Source organism: Lonchura striata, chromosome 10 (assembly GCF_050655825.1).
Source record: "Lonchura striata isolate lonStrDom1 chromosome 10, ASM5065582v1, whole genome shotgun sequence".
Classification (NCBI taxonomy): Eukaryota; Metazoa; Chordata; class Aves; order Passeriformes; family Estrildidae; genus Lonchura; species Lonchura striata.
In genome coordinates, this window is record NC_140712.1 from 16,504,315 (window position 1) to 16,520,797 (window position 16,483).

The window sequence follows — 16,483 nt, forward strand, 5'->3', positions numbered from 1 at the left end:
TAATTGGTAAGTGTGTATATCAATATTTCCTCTCTCTTTCTTCCTTCCTAAAGATACCCAAGTGTTGTTCATAGGAGTGCAAGTGAGCTGTGCAAAACAAAGCCCTACACACCAGTGACTTTCAAAAAGCACACTGAGGATGTTCATTCTGACCCTCTCTTCAGAAAAGCCATTCGGCAGGTAAATTCCGATGCCCTTGGGGCAGGGGCTCCTGTATTTTTGGGATGCAGACCATATGCCACCAGGTATTTTCTGGTTAATGAAAACGAGACCCGCAAAAAATCGCTCCGTTCTACCTCCCGACTCCAAAGGCATTTCAGAAAGGAGGAATCAGGAGACATTATTGAGTTGTATCCACGCCACATCAGAAGATACGTGGTCCGAACACCACACCAGATGTATTCCCCTCATCCCAGTGAAGACGAGGAGGACGAAGAAGAACTTGAGAAAGAATTCATGAACAGATCCCATCGCCCTCGCTCACTGTCTGACCTTCGCCCGGCATCACGGTTTTACATTGGGGATCGTGCTGATGGCCACATTCTAATGAGCAAAGATCTAGGCAGAGTGCATTACAAATCCTGGGATGATGGTTTTGAGCTGGACCTGGACAGGCCCCCATATGCATACAAGAAAGTACACCTGAACTATCCTGAGCCACGTGTGAAACCAAAATCAAAGCAAAAGCTGGAGCAATCTCTAACAGAGTCTGATTCCATTTCCATTGAATCCAGCAGTGATCCGCAGAACAGCAGCAATGACCAGTACATCCAGGTCATTCATACCAAGGACAAGTACCCAAAAACTGGGGCAAAAGTCACCAAAAAGAAATCTAAAAACAGTGTAGATCTAAATATGTCTGAGCCTAGTGAACTGGTGTGCTCAAATGTCTGAGAAAGTGCCCCAGCCTCATTGTGTTTTGAGCTTGTGTAGGTGCAGTTGCAATTTACTTGCTGTTGGAGGTCTCTCAGAATAACTAAGATGTAGTTTTTGTAAGAATGGTGTATGTAGCCACTTGAGGTGGGAAAAATCTTGTTTTACTCTTTATTGTACCTTGCTTTAATATCACAACTGATATGTTGTGAATTTTAGAAAAGAAGGTTATTCCAATTTACTCCATACTGTTATGCTGTCAAAACCCAAAATCTCTGCCTACTGGAAAATCAAAAGCCATGTACTTGGGGCACTTTAATTAAAACAGTACAGAAATACATCAGATGAGGCTCTTTTTATCTGATGCAGCCAGAGCTGAAGATGCTTCCTGAATAAATTCAGCAAGCAATCAGCTTCCTGCAAACTGAGCTGCTACTTAGAGTAGATCTTGATGTGGCTTGTTTGAATATGGTGTGGCCCAAACAAATCAGGAAAAATATAAACTAGAGAGAATAGTGAATTTCTTTAGAGTGTATCACATTGGCAGGGGAGTTATTTGACAGCGTGAGTCACACTTGTAGATTAAACCCCAGACCCTTTTATTAATATTCTGGCGAACCTCAGAACAGCCTGGTAAGCTTCACGGTGGTAAACTTTCGATCCGCTGCCTTTAGAAGACTCACTTCATTACGCGTAGTTTCCAAATTCTATCTCGTCTTTCACACAGCACTGCGATTCCGCGCTTCCTTTAGGTGCTGAAGATCGCTCGGTTGGTTTTTCGCTCGTTTCCGCGTCGCTGGGATTACACCAGCGCCGAGCGCGGGGCGGGCCCGTCTCTGAGGAAGCCCAGCTCCGCCTGCGGTCCCACACCCGTTCCCACATCCCGGCCGTGCCTCCGCAGCCCGGGCCCTGCCGCTGAGCCCCGCGCTCGCTGCTCGCGGGGCGCAGCCGGGCCGGGCCGGCGCCACCCTCAGGTGAGGGGCGGTGCCGCCATCGGCCCAGGGGCGGCGCGGCGCGGGCGCTCAAAGCGGCGCCGCTGCGGCCCCGCCCGCCCGCCATGGACTGCGCGGGGCGCGCTGAGGCGGCGGCCGAGCAGCTGCAGCTCTACCGCCGGGACCCCGACGGCTGGCGGGGCTGCCGCAGCACGGTGGGTCGGCGGCTGCCGCGGCACGGTGGGTCGGGGGCTGCCGCGGCACGCTGGGTCGGGGGCTGCCGCGGCACGGTGGGTCGGGGGCTGCCGCGGCACGGTGGGTCGGCGGCTGCCGCGGCACGGGGGGTCGGGGGCTGCCGCAGCACGGTGGGTCGGGGGCTGCCGCGGCACGGGGGGTCGGGGGCTGCCGCGGCACGGTGGGTCGGGGGCTGCGGCGGCACGGTGGGTCGGCGGCTGCCGCGGCACGGTGGGTCGGGGGCTGCCGCGGCACGGGGGGTCGGGGGCTGCCGCGGCACGGGGGGTCGGGGGCTGCCGCGGCACGGGGGGTCGGGGGCTGCCGCAGCACGGGGGGTCGGGGGCTGCCGCAGCACGGTGGGTCGGGGGCTGCCGCGGCACGGGGGGTCGGGGGCTGCCGCGGCACGGGGGGTCGGGGGCTGCCGCGGCACGGGGGGTCGGGGGCTGCCGCGGCACGGGGGGTCGGGGGCTGCGGCGAGGAGCGGCGGGAGCCGGCCCCGCCCGGCCCGGGGACTGAACGCTTCCCGTCCCGCAGGGTGAGGTCGCGGTGTCCTGGCGACCCTCGGCGGAGTTCGCTGGCAATCTGTGAGTACGGCTCGTTGCCGGGGCCCGGGGCCCTGCCCGCGGTGCTGTCGGGGCCCGCAGGGTGGAGCAGCGCCGTTCGGTTTCGTTCCGTCCCCCGCAGGTACAAGGGAGAGGGCGTCCTGCCCGCCAGCCCGCAGAAGGTCTGGGAGTGCATAAAGCCGGTGGCCGGCGGGCTCAGGACCAAGTGGGACCAGAACGTGAAGGACTTCGAGGTCATCGAAGCTATCAGTGATGTAAGTTCCTTAAAAACTGTTCTGGCGACATTTTGCAGCGTTGGGCCTTATGAGACAGCCGATGTTACGTGCAGGGAGGTAGCAAGTCTGAAGTTGTACTGTGTTTCTGGCTGCATCAGCTGAACGATGCTCGGTTAAGAAACATTTTTTCTTAGGTTTTGGATTTTTTTTCTTTATCCTTTTCCATACATGTTTTTAACATATGTAGGTGTATAGCTTATCATTCTGAAAGGAAAGGAAAATAATTCTTGGCTAAATACTGTATACTTAAAATATGCAAATGGATGAAATATATATATATATATATGTATGTATAACGTTAAATATATAATATTAAAGATCCCTGCATTACGTTGTTGTTAATGCTGCAAATCAAGCTAAGCATGATTGTTTCTAGCAAGCTCAGTGTGAGGGAAGAGGAGGTTTAGAGAGTACACAGACTTAGCTAAGCAGTGAAGCATTCACGTCATCAACCATCAATTCCGGCCCCATCTTTCACCATGGCAGCAGTGACGCTGTGCCCTGCACATCACACCCTGCCTTTAGCTGGCCTCACCAGCCAGTGCTTTGTATCTGTCATTAAAATGGAGATGCTGCACTCTGAGCAGACAGATGAGCAGGGCTGTGTAGGAGCATCAGTTTCTGCTGCCACACGTGGACAGTCTAATTCCTTTTTTTTTAAAGCATGTGGGAAAATGAAAAGGGCATTGGATCCCCAATCTGAAGTGGTTGGAGGCAACCAGGTGCAAACACAACCAGACCCAGAAATGTTTGTGGAAGTTCCAGGAACTTTATTTTTCTTGGGGGAATCCTGTAGTCATTTAGTATTCACTATAGACAATTTCAGGAATGCTGCAGCCTGCCACTTGAAATTCAGACTTGCCAGCACCTACCAGTGTGGTAGAAACTTTTGTTCGGGAGCCAATCAGGGAAACAGATGGTACCATTAATGTTTGTGCAGTGTAACAAACTGGGTTATCAAGTTGCATCCTGTGTATACTAAACAAAAAAGTTACCTTTGCTAGTGTCCAGGGAAGGACAAGGGTTTTAATTGGCCTAGGAGCACAGATGTGCCAGATTGGCATTTCAGCATCCCTTGTGGTATCTGTTCCCTCTGAACATGGAAGCAAGGCCTTGTCACTCTTGGCTTTTTCCTGTCCCTGTTTGATCATGGTAGTGCCTTTTGACTGTGCTGATTGACATTTTGCTCAACAAAGGATGTAAAACACCCTGATGGAGTTTAGAAAGTACAACTAAAAGAGTGTCACAAAGTACAGGGATTTTTCTGCTGTACTTTTGTAAACATCAACTCTGCCATAACTCTGTTCTGTGATTTGCAGACTGTCTCTATATGCAGAACCACGACCCCTTCAGCTTGCATGAGGATTATTTCACCGAGGGAATTTGTGGATGTAGTAATGATGAAGCAATACGAAGATGGGACGATGCTGTCGGCTGGTGAGGCAGTTGTGTTCTGAACAGGTTCATGTTACATTTGGAGATAACCAACAGCTACTGGCAACAACTATAAAATAAAGCTACCAGAAATAAACATAAAATTAAAATTATGTAACAAGCCGTTCAGTAGTTGTTGACCTGATCTTGATCAGAAGAGAAAATAGTAATCTCTCTACCTTGTTGTTCCTAGAATATATGAATCATCTTAATGCTCAGATAATGGTAAGACTGGCCTATGCTTTGTTCCCTTGCTATGCTTTTGAGATTGAATAAGTATTTAATGTACTGTTAAATTCTGGTTATTTTGAGTGTGGGGTTTTTTTTGTTGTTTTAAGAGTTTACAGAACTTTCAAAAAGGAGTCTCATTTAGGCTAAATCCTGTTTTAACATTTTCTCAGGAATTTGTATACTTGCCAGAGTGCAGCTTTTCAGCAGCCAAGTGATGTGTCTGTGTGATGTGGATTTCTTGGAAGCAGCCCAAATGACCTCTCAAGAAAACCACCACACCCTCACACAACATGGGCTTGATGAAACTGTGTCAAATGTCAATGCTTCTTCTTGCAGAGCTCAGTAACAACTGCTTCTAAGTTTAGCACTTCTTTAATTTCCCCATTCTAAGGCCAGAGTGGTTCCTTCTAATGGTCTTTTTTTGAGCACTTGTCAGCCCCACACTGAAGAGGTTGTACTGCATTGTTTGCTTCCCGTCTGGAGCTCTGCCTACCAAGGACTCTTTCCTGTGTTCTGGAAGAATGACACTTTCCTTCAATGCTTTTTCTTTCAGCCACCAATGTGGAACACCCACTGTGTCCTCCTCAACCAAATTTTGTGAGAGGTTTTAATTATCCTTGTGGCTGCTTCTGCATACCTATTCCAGGGTAAGAAACAATCTTCTTGAATGTTATAAATTCTAAAGCCCTCGTTATCCATTGTGTGGTGTATTTATGTGTATATGGCCATATGTGACCTGCAGCCTCTTGGTAATGGTATGTTTCTGCCTTCCCAGTAATCATTATGACTGAGTGCCCTTCTTGTTCTCATTTTTGTGCAACAAATTAGTTTGTCTTCAATACTTAAAGGGATGTCTTCAGTGTTACAGAAAGTGTTATGGTGCAATTCTCCCTGACCTCTTGAAATTCAGAAATTCAGCAAAACATACAAGTATGGTCTTAATTTTTGGGTAAATGATTATCTGGTTGATTTGCCATAATTTATAGATAGAGTCATGTAGGTTATTAGGGCCTAGATAAACTTAAAATTTTGTAGCTACATTCACTGAAATTTGTCTGTGTTGCTTAGAAAAGAAAAGCTTTTGGAAGTATCCTAATACAAGTAAGAGTCACTGAAAAGTTCTTCATGCTCTTAAACCACTGTCTGTAAAATCACTTTCATTGTCTTTGCAGGGAGCCAGACAGGACTGAGCTCCTCACTTTCTTTCAGACGGATCTTGGTGGCTATCTTCCCCAGACAGTGGTGGATTCCTTTTTTCCATCTAGCATATCTGGATTTTACAGCAACCTGACCAAAGCTGTTAAGGCATTAAAAGCATGACAAGATGAGCTGCTAACATCACCAGATGAGGGTAGGAAACAACCTGTCAGCTCAACAAAATACAAAGTTGGTCTCAGGGCTTTTCTATCTGCTAAGATAGAAAACAAGATGACATGAAACAATGAACTGAGTACAATACATTTTTAAAACAGCAATTTCTGTGTGACTCCATGCAGAGCAATACATTCTTATGTAATATGAGAATCTTCACTTTAATGATTAGAAAAATACCACACCCAAGGCTGGAAGAATCCTGGAGGCAGCAGTGGTGACTACAGGGAGAAGACATATCTGTTCTTGCCCACTCTGTCAATGTCTGTGAGGTGAAGCATTGCTAAAATCCACTTAGCACCACAGCCAGGTGCAGGTCAGTTCTGTTTGGTCTCTGAATCTCCCTGTAGATTCCTGTGGAAAAGTGTTTCTCCCCCAAAAGAAGTTATATCCCTCCTGCTGACTGCACTCCTAGAGATGCTAAGATGCCTCAGTGGGTCCAGCCAGCACATTGTGAAAACCAGAACAAATGGGATTATGCAGAAGATTTCACTTGTTTGTTCCAGCAGACATCAATATTGATGGTAAATATGCCGTAAGTGCTTTTTTTAAAGTCAAGGTCCAGCAGTGCTAATCAATACACAGGTGTGTGGGCTGGCAGACACTTACCCTTTTCCTCTCTGATACCAAAACCAGTGGTTTCACAGTGTCATGACACAAACTGAACCAAAATAGAGGCAATAAAATAAGAGGATTAAGCACTTTACTTGCCATTTTAAAAAAGGCATATGAAATGACCATTTTGAACTGTATATGAATGGTTTTTGGTTTCCTGTGGGGAGAGGTTTTGACGGGTAAATAATCTTTTCATTAGTTTTGCCTTGACAGGGATAAGGACAATGCTTTTTTCTAAGACTGGTTTGCCTTCCAGCATTACATTGGGAAATCAGCACCTGATTGTGTGCCAAGGTGTGCCCATTTTAAGAGATTTCTGTGGTGCTGGTTGCTGCAGGAACGTCAGACATTACTATGGATTACTTATAATTACAAAACTAAAACTAATTGGTGAGTGAGGAAGTTAAATGCAGGTTGTGATTTTACTGTGGTGATTCAATTATTTAACAAGGTTAATATGCTCTGCTTTCTGCCCCTGTATTTGTTTATATTTGGTATAGGGCATGGACTTGCACAATAAGTTGCCCACTGTAAACCTCACCCTATCAACTAGTTTTTCAAGGAAAGCATTTTTAGTCCCGTCTCCTTTGTATACAAAGATGTAAAAACCTGTGTGGTGAAATAAATATTTTTTTGTGCTACATCTTACTGGTTTTCCTGAATCATCCTTTGAAATGGTTCCTCATATACCTGTTCTGCCATCAGGGAGGCCAAACAGCTGCTTAGACCTCCAACATCTCTCTGAATTCAAGGCAAAGAGAGGGAAAAAGGGGGCATCCCTGATGATGTCCACTACCTAGGGAAGAGGTGTTTTGGTGAGAACACTTACTCTCAAGGTTCTCTGTCCTTAGTTGGTCTTTCTTTCCAATTGCTTCTTTCTATACTTAGGAGGAATAACAAGTTCACTGAGAAATGATGTGGGACTTGATACTACAGAGGCTCATACATATTTTTTTAAGTGTACTGAAGTTTTTCGGCATGAATTATCTTGGCAAGTCTTGCCAGGATTATCATGAGTATAATTAGCAGAAAGTTCAAGAAGTGCAGCTGAGGTCGCCACTCTATTTCTGCAAGTAATGCAAATTATTTTTGTAGATAATGTGGTTTCTTATTAGCTATTTATAATTTTTTATTGCTTTGAGCAATAAAGGTGGTGAGACACTTCATGGAATAACTTAAGAACCCCTTTTCTAAGTGCCCATCACCTTCTATCCAGAAATTAGGAGCCCTTCATATTGAGACTTCTGCCCTGCCAAATTTGAGTTGGAAATGTTTTGGGCAAAGACTTTTGTGTAGGTACCAGTTCAAAAAAGTATAAAAAGATTTGCTCTCACATTTTTCTCTTATTTTGGTTGCTACCCAAATAATGACATTTTTTGGTGTGAGATAGTGGTTATTTTTTGGGAAAGAGAGCCCAGCTGAGTAAGTGTTTGGAAGTGTGGGGGACAGATGGCTTGTCAAGAATGTTCTTTCAAGGATTAATTTACACTTGCCTTGTGAGAAAAGGTCACAGCAAGTTTAATGCCTGGATTTAATTAATAACTTCTTCTGCCTATCTTCCTTCCCTTTCTCTTAATGTTTTTGAGGCATTTTGAGGCTGTTTTTGAGACATTGTGTTAAGTGTATGGAAAACAGTCCTGAGCTTCTTAACTTCTTCCTGTTGAAATCAGGTAACTGAAGAAGGGTAAAGAAAATTTCCATCTCCAGGAAGGTGAGCAGCCAGGGTTAATAACCAGATCAGCCATCTGGCTCTCAGGGAGTCACTACTTCCATCCTGCCCTTGCATCTCTCCCTTTAATGAAGCAGGTCAGAGAAGACCAAGTGGGTGCATAAGACACCATCTTGCTGTAGGTACCTGTGCTGCTGGCAGAATTCCATACAGTGCATATAGGAAGCAATGTTTGAAGCGTAGATTTGTCTCCAAGTTATTAGCCTTTGCAGAATAAACATTTCAGTTCAGAAGTACTTGGATTCACAACTACTCCTGCTGGTACTTACCCTTGTAAAATTAACACAGACATTAAAAGAAAAAAGTGTTAGAAGGTAAGGTTTTGTTCTGAATGGCCTTCTTATTCTCCTGCTGTAGTCCTCTTGAGACCTCTGGCCAGAGGAAGGCTAGGGAAACATGCACCACATTACCCTCAGCTTCCTTCCTGGCCCTTGAAATGCCATGAGAACTCCTTTCCACCCTGTGTTTGCCTGGTGCAGTTGAGATGGCTCTGTCAGCTGCTAGTAGAAAGTCACTTTTACAGGTTTTGACTGTCTTGAATGTTCTGTGTTTTTAATAGGAAACTGGAATTTTCTAGGGAATGTTTTGACACACAAAACAGCAAACCCTTTCTCTGCCATACCCATTCTCTAAGGCAGTGTGTAGTTGTATGCTCATAGACACATTTCTTGTTGCTGGGAAGGTAAGGTAGGGAGCAGGACTTGGAGAGTAGCACTGAAAATTTAGCACAGGATCTGTTTGTGATACTTGTTAAGTTAATAGCTTAAAATAGGAGAGTACTATAGCTGTCATGTATTTTATTACAACCACTATATTATTAACAAAGCCATTATTTTATAATTATACACTTTTTAACATCTGTTTCTGAAGGTTGAAATAAGACTCATGCCCATTTCCTGCACGTTTTAGTTAATGCCAGACAGCTTTTTCTGTAACTGGCAGTAAGATCCGGTGTAGTCCTTGTGGGTGCTTTCTGAGTATCTTGCTGTGCCAGCCAAGTGCCTGCAAGTAATAAAATCCTTTGTTTGAATATTGGCAGTAGTCTAATCCCTCCTCTTACAAAGTTTTGGATGACTTGCTGGAAACAGAGCTGCCATTCTTCCTCTTGATGATGGCTGTGATGGGCCCATCAGGTAATGCTTTGATTACATTCCATGCCTCAAAACGAGTGAGTCCTTGCATGGCAGTTGTGTGCACTTGTAGGAGCTCATCACCAGGCTGAACTGGGCTGCTCTGTTCCAGTGCAGTCCCTGGGGACAGAAAATGAATTTCCTTTAATTCTTTATGTAGAGGAAACCTTAATGGATCTTTCACTTACCACTGAATGGATCACCAGTATGTTTGCTATAGACCACCTGGTCCCAGAAGGCAACAAATTACCAGCACTGAACAATATAATGCTGCATTTGCAACAATAACATTTCCATAGTTATAAATCAGCAGTCAGTTATGAACACCACCGGTCAGCCTGAGTTGGGAACGTGTTAAGTGTGTTTACCTTTAAATATCCTGTTGATAATGATGGGTTTATCTCCCTGAATAGAGCCTTTCCCTCCTTCCAGACTGAATCCTAAACCAGCAGATGTTTTTTCTAGAGTTACAGTGCAGATTTTATCTCCGGTGGCTGGAAACAAATGGAAAGTTACCACATGGATAGCACACAGTCTAAAAAGCTCAACATCTGTTACAAAAAAATAACTTTTGGATTGTTTGCAAGGGTCCTATAAACTGCCATATGAAGAAGAAAATGAAAGCTTTTAATTTCTCATTTTGTCATTTTAAGGCCCTCTGGGAAGCTCAGGAAAGAAAGTTATGTTTGAATTAATGGGAGAATGGAAATGTAAGACTTTCACTGGAATTATAAAAATCTGTTAAATGAACAAAATCTAAGGGATATATTTGACTTCATATTAGTTATGAAGTTGTTATTGACTACAAGGCTGCTAATTTGCAGTATGGAAATAAAGCTACAGATCTTCAGATCATGCTTTAAAGAAAACCAAAACCAAATCAAAACACAAAACTATTCTGAAAGTGAAATATTCTGCAAAACTCTGACCTTGCTGTGTTTCAGATGTAGCCACCTGCTATATCAAACAATAGCATATTTGTTCAAACTGAAATTCTCTTTCATTGAGAACAAGTCTTGTAATAATACTAGAATAAAGAATCACTGTTCACTGAGTTGTCATTATACCTTCAATTAGATGGTGTGTTACAATAGCCATCTTTGTACATCTACAGAAATCCACATAGAGAATCATCCTTGGGTTTTTTAAGGCATTCTTTTATTTTAGAAATCCATTAATTCTTTCCCTTTTCAGTAAAGTTATTTCAAATATTTCAATGTCTATTTCAGGAATGTTTTATTAACGGTGCTGTCTTTAATCAGGGTTCACAGATTTATGTAGCTACTGCTGGTTTTATCAACACCTGGATTTCAGGTGATGAGTAAACACTTAGCAAGTGGGGGCTGCAAGATAATGCCACTAAACTTACCAGACTCTTGTGAGGCATCACTTGCTACTGATGATGTGCTAGAGCTGATTGAAACATTGAGATTTTTTGCTCCATCTTTGGATTTTCTGATGACAACAACAGCTTGTCTGGCTTGCCGGGCCTGTCGCATGATTGCTGAGGCATCACTGTGAGTTGCACCTTTCAGAGACTTCCCATTAATGGAGAGTACTTCATCTCCTTTCTGAATAGTTCCTTCCTGACAGGCCAGTCCATTGGGAAATACTTTATGAACCTGTTGAATAGCCCAGCCACCACACACACACAAGAAGAAAAAAGGACATCACTAAATCCCTTAACACCTTACACCATGTGCATTTTTTATTCTTTGCCAGGAATAAGTTGCTTCTATCACGTTTCAGGACGGAGGTTGCACAGAGTTTTCCTGTGCACATCCCTCCTCAAGCAGCCAGGGGAGGAGTTTGGCCCTGGTACCAGATGGCTAAAGCCGTGCTACCTGTGCTATGTACCTTGCATATTCTACTTCCTGACCCTCATGCTGCTCATGAGAGGAAGGAGGTGTTACACTTATCTCTAACCTCCAGACCCCTGACATGTTTTCACCCATCCCATTCCTCCAGACCTGCATGGGCTTCTATAAGCACGTGAGTAAGGTGTTGGTTATTTCCTGCTGAGAGCTGTGTGTTCTACCTCAGGTTTCACAGCTGCTGGGGAGGAGGTGCCCAAGCAAGCAGAACACTGCAACCAGACACCAGGAGAGGCAGCTCTGTGCAGAAGGAACCTCTTTTCACCCACTATGGTCCTTCCAACCCTATCAATACAGCTGCTTGTTATGATTATCTAAAAGCCAAAAACTATAGTAGAAAACCAGTAAGGTATATATTTTTAGCTAGAGCATTGATTTGAGAGTATTTTTTAAGATGCTACTTACTGTTACCACTTTGTTTTCTAGATCAATTCCCCCTGCCACGCTGAATCCAAGTCCAGTGTCTTCTTCTTTATGCAAAACTGTAACATGAATATCATCAAGTTCCTAGGCAGGGAAAGGAATAAAGTCAAGAACTTCCCAGAAGATAAGTCACAATGATTGGAAAGTCTGTTGTACATTTTTTAATGAGACTTAGTAGCACAAGCATAATATTAAGTTGCAAAAATTACCAGACACATTCATTCTACAGCTTTCTGAAAATCATGCACAAAAAAAGGAAAAAAAAGCAGGTTTACCTTTAAGGTTTCTTCATCTAGAGCTTTGACTTCCTCTATAAGTTTTAACAGCTCCTCAGGGGAAAGCAGAGAGATGACTGACTGCCCCAACACACCAGATGCTTGAGGTGAGCCCTGTTCCTGTTTGTCTTCCTCCTTCCCTTTGTCTGCCAGGCTCACAGTGTATTCTCTCAGCTCTGAGAGGCTGTCCCATTGTGACAAGAACAAAAAAGAAACACTGAGCTATGAGAGAACATACCCATTAAAAGACAGTTTTGGAGCAGTCATCTTTTCATCTTACTAGCATGTAATTCAGGTGGTAAGTCCTACAACAATTATAAATACAGGCAAATGGAAATTAATCATGTTCACTTAAAGGAAGTAGAATCCATTGCATAAAAGGATAAGAATAATTTCATGGCCTCAGGCAAAGGCACTTAAGTCTGCTTTATCATGGAGTTACTAGAAATAATGCTCCTTAAATAGGAGAATGTTTGAAATGTGCATGTACGGATATAATATACAGTAAAACCAAAATTAACAGTCATGAGTCATTTAACCTTTGTGCTCTAAAATGTTCTTAACTTTGTCTGTGCTTTACTTCCGTGTGCTGCTACCTTAGAACTTTAATCTGTCAGTGAATCAGTGCATCTGCTCACCAATGCTGATGTATACATCTGAGCTTTAAATATGGTATCTTACTTTAGTGAAAACCCAGTGTCCAGGTGATGGTTCTCACTTGCAGGTGAGGTGGAAGCCCCATCCTCCTCCATGGAGGACTGAGACACTGTGTCCAGAGCTTCCCATGCACTGTTTCCAGAAGAGGCTGGGGACTGAGGAAGGCAAAGCAATGATTTCATTAAAGCAGATGACACCTGGCTGCTGATGGAATAGATTTTGCTACACTTCTCATCATAGGGCTTCATTATCTCACAAGCCTGGGCAGCAGTGAGAGGGAAGCTTCGTGACCTTAGGCTGTGCGCTTTCGCTACGGACACAAGATGGGAGTTAACGGCTCCTGGAGCCAAGAGACTTGATGGATGTTCAGTGCTGGCATTGCTGCTTTTCTCTGAGCTGGTTTTCTCTGGTCTGGCAGTACTCTCCCTGCGAGAGGAAGATCTATCCAGGCTCTTTGTAGCCATGGCCACAGGTGGCTGTTGGTGGCTGTTTTCATGATGTGGGAGGAAGTGTTGGTTTGAACAAGCTGGAGCTGCCTCTGCCCCTGCTGCAGGGCGAGGAGGTTCTTTCTGCACCGATGGTTTTAGGCTCAGCCTTCGGGGGGTTTTTTCAGGTGACTGTGGAGCGCTCAAGGATTCAAATGAGCTTATTCTTTGCTTTATTGATGATCCTCCAGGAGACATGCGTGATAAACTGGATTGCAGTTTTTTGCTGGAAATGCTATCATGGTTGGGAGGACTTTGATCTGCCTGTGGTTTTAGATCTGAATTTGCTTTCCTCAATCCTTTCAGACTTTGGCGGAACCAGGTGGGCTTTGGTGCAACAGGAGGACCCTTTTTCACACTGTCATTTTCATCTGATTTTTGCACTTTGGAACCAACTAATTCTGATTCTGATTTCTTCAGAACCGTCTCTGAGCTGCTTCGATTTTGATTCTCTTTTTTTTTGTCTATGCCAGGTTGCAAATCTAAGTGGACGTTGTTTTCACTCATGGTAGGGTTAAATAAGCTTTTTATGCAGTCAGAAATTTTAACCCAGGGGTCTTCTGTTGTATCAAGACTGTAATCTACACGTGCTTGTCTTTTAAGTACAGGCCTTTGTATTGATGAAAGTGGAGTCCCTGTAATAGAGAGACATAGATTATAAACAAACATCCATCTATTTCTTCATGCCTTCTTGCTGCATCATTAATTCAATAATCTTGAATTTCATTCAAGTCTCTGATAAATTTTCTTGAAGTTTCTAAAAAGTTTAAACTTTTAAAAATTCATTATTCTTGATCCATAAGTTCTGAATCCAGACACTGAAATTAACTGTAAAACAAGGCTCTTGCACACTTAAATATGAGATTGCTTTTTTAGAGGGTTTACAAATAATTATGGGGTGCTGAAATCTTGATACAGGATGTAACAGCTAAAATAGAAAGTTAAAATTGTAATGTTGTTTCCAGCCCAGAGAAAAAGCTGGTGTTACAGTAAATTCTTTTAAAAAACTTTTATTTTCTACATTTATAAGTATATCCTACTCTAAAAAGACTATCATAGGAAGATCTTCTATATTAATGCTTCCTCAAATTTCCTCAGGCATTTCCAGATGATTTTTCTGATAAGTAAAAACTTGATTCTAGTATGGGAATATTTTTTACTTCAGAGAGCAATTAAGCATTTTAATGTTAGACATGGTGGAGCTGAATGGTGGAGCAAACTTTTGTTTGTGCAGCTGCACAGGTACTGTTTTCTTCTTCAGCATGAAATTTTTAAGGCAACATTTTAACTTTTTTTAATGATCTGAGCCATAACTTACAGAACTACATAATCTTGTATGTTGTAAGCGACCTCTCAAGATTGTCTTGTTCCCTTAACACTAAGTTTCCTTAATTCTAACTAGCACAGCAGAAAAATAACTTATCAGTGGTTTGTACCATTGCGACACTAGGGTCTTAAAATTGTGCATAAAAATATCCTTTAGAAATCCTAAAACTAAGCTTTAATATGAGATATTCAGTATAACTAAACAGTTTTATCTGAAGCAGTACAGAAACACTGTACCTGACCATTAACAATAAGTTTTACAATAACTAATCTCCTATGCTGCTTTTGATCTAGTTTCTCTTTTTTACAGATTAATCAATAATTTTTTAAAATTACAATAAATCATCTCTTATATTTATTTTGATCTACTTTCCCTTTCTTTACAGATTAATCAAACATTTGAAATTTCATCTGTTCATCCCAAAATTTAGAGATATGGTCTGAAGACCACATTTAAAGAGAAAAGTGAAGTCAGCTCAATACCTCTTTTGGAATCCAAACTAAATACTATATATTTAGCTGGGGGGGAAAAAAGTTTATGGAAATGAACATACCTAATTTTTCTTTTCTTTCTTGATCTCTGCCCGCTGGAGCAGCAGCTGTGTGTTCCTTATCATATGCAGTAGCAGAAGTGGTGAAGACACTGTGGGTTACATCAGTTTGATGTCCCTCTAGCATTGCTTCTCCAACTTCCTGCTGAACAAACAGGAAAGAGAAGTGTGTCAGAATGCAATTATGCAAACCACACTATATATGAATCTGAAACAATATATGAATCTCGAAAAACACAGAAACCTCATGTAAAATTGTGGTATGCAGGCCTCAGACTGACTAATACAAAATTTGTGAGGAGTAAAGGTTAAAAAAATTTAAAAGCACTAATACATCTCTTAATGATCTGAAATACATTTTGACAAGAAACTTTGTCTCCTGGGTATATACAGATATACAGACTGTCTTAATAGAGGAAGTTGTCTTCCTGAACAGACCTTGATTTTTCATGGATTTTATTGATCTTAAGATTTAGGTTTTTCTCACTATCATTTAGAATGACTAAGTACAAAGAATAAGAAGTTGCAGGGTGAGGTAAGTTCAACAAATACTTATTGCCCTTAATTTTACTTCTGAAAGTTGATTTTTTAGCGGTGGTTTCTACTTAGGGGATGTTAAAAATTACCTTACCTCATATGCTTTACTGGATTTTTTTTGGATATTAAGATTATATGTGGACTTCAGTTTTCTCTATATAATTTTGTATTGATCTTTGCAGCTTGGGAACTGGTTGGAGGGGAGGGGTTGTGGGTTTTTGTGTTTGATTTGATTATTTGTTGTTTTGTTTTAGTTCTTTCTGTGTTTTTTTTTTCCTTTTTCCTTTGCATTGCATTGAGAACAGCTCATTTCTAATGCCATATTACTAAACCTGAGGAAAAGAAGTTTCAAACCACAATCTTGCTTCAACATGCAGATCTCACAGTCCCTTTACGCTCATGCAAAAGTGAAACACTCTCTGTTGCTCTATATAAGAAAGGGAACTGAAATTCAGTAATGTACAAATGTACACTGTTTTCAAATACTGTAGCTCATCAACAAAGATGTAAGTGCACCACAATTTAAATGGTTTTATTTAATACCTCCTGGTTTCAAGAAATGTATCTGAGCCCAAGATTCCCTGCTGTACACAATGTTAGTGCTTTCTTGAAATAAATATCCACTACAGAAACAAAGAAATCATTGTTTCATGACTACTTCATAAATGATATGACTCTGTGACACAGGTAGCTGGGGTGAGCCACACCAAGCTGGCATCAGAAGCTGTGTAAACTCCTCCAGTCCCAGCCTAGGGCATAACCCTGGAACCAGAGCATGCTCGATGGCACATGCTTGTGAGGAGAGGTAGGGACTCAGATTTGTTCTTGCAGCTGCTCTCACTGGGATTTTAACTCAGATACCTCAGTATGGAAGATTTTCTTCAGACAATTCTCTGCCTTCTGATCTTACTTTGAACATAACATTTTGTGCTAAACTGGCTTCACTAAGATACACACCTTATTTTCAA

The 16,483-nt window shown here is 42.5% G+C and overlaps 3 protein-coding genes across 10 annotated transcripts in view; 2 read left to right on the forward strand and 1 right to left on the reverse strand.

Moving 5' to 3' along the window:
- The window catches only part of TMC3 (transmembrane channel like 3), a 197,783-nt gene extending 196,234 nt beyond the window's left edge, over positions 1 to 1,549 (forward strand). The window contains exon 32 of the mRNA XM_085588326.1: positions 54 to 1,549. Within this exon, the coding sequence (XP_085444452.1) occupies positions 54 to 894 (841 nt within the window). The 3' untranslated portion in view covers positions 895 to 1,549. The remainder of the gene's footprint in view (positions 1 to 53) is intronic.
- A 374-nt stretch (positions 1,550 to 1,923) lies between these two features.
- STARD5 (StAR related lipid transfer domain containing 5) lies at positions 1,924 to 7,171 on the forward strand. Its single transcript, XM_085588328.1, has 6 exons — positions 1,924 to 2,020; positions 2,574 to 2,623; positions 2,724 to 2,856; positions 4,197 to 4,314; positions 5,096 to 5,189; positions 5,715 to 7,171. The coding sequence occupies exons 1-6, from the start codon at positions 1,931 to 1,933 to the stop codon at positions 5,860 to 5,862; spliced, it is 633 nt and encodes a 210-aa protein (XP_085444454.1). The 5' UTR covers positions 1,924 to 1,930; the 3' UTR covers positions 5,863 to 7,171.
- Positions 7,172 to 9,026: 1,855 nt separating this feature from the next.
- Positions 9,027 to 16,483, reverse strand: part of IL16 (interleukin 16) — a 41,063-nt gene continuing 33,606 nt past the window's right edge. For 7 of the 8 annotated variants that reach the window (XM_085588314.1, XM_085588310.1, XM_085588311.1 and 4 more), the window contains 7 exons: positions 14,982 to 15,123; positions 12,641 to 13,736; positions 11,960 to 12,143; positions 11,667 to 11,768; positions 10,757 to 11,009; positions 9,756 to 9,881; positions 9,027 to 9,507 (listed from right to left, as the gene is read on the reverse strand). In XM_085588314.1, the coding sequence (XP_085444440.1) occupies positions 9,314 to 9,507; positions 9,756 to 9,881; positions 10,757 to 11,009; positions 11,667 to 11,768; positions 11,960 to 12,143; positions 12,641 to 13,736; positions 14,982 to 15,123 (2,097 nt within the window). In that variant the 3' untranslated portion in view covers positions 9,027 to 9,313. The remainder of the gene's footprint in view (positions 9,508 to 9,755; positions 9,882 to 10,756; positions 11,010 to 11,666; positions 11,769 to 11,959; positions 12,144 to 12,640; positions 13,737 to 14,981; positions 15,124 to 16,483) is intronic. The other variant, XM_085588313.1, reaches the window with a different exon arrangement.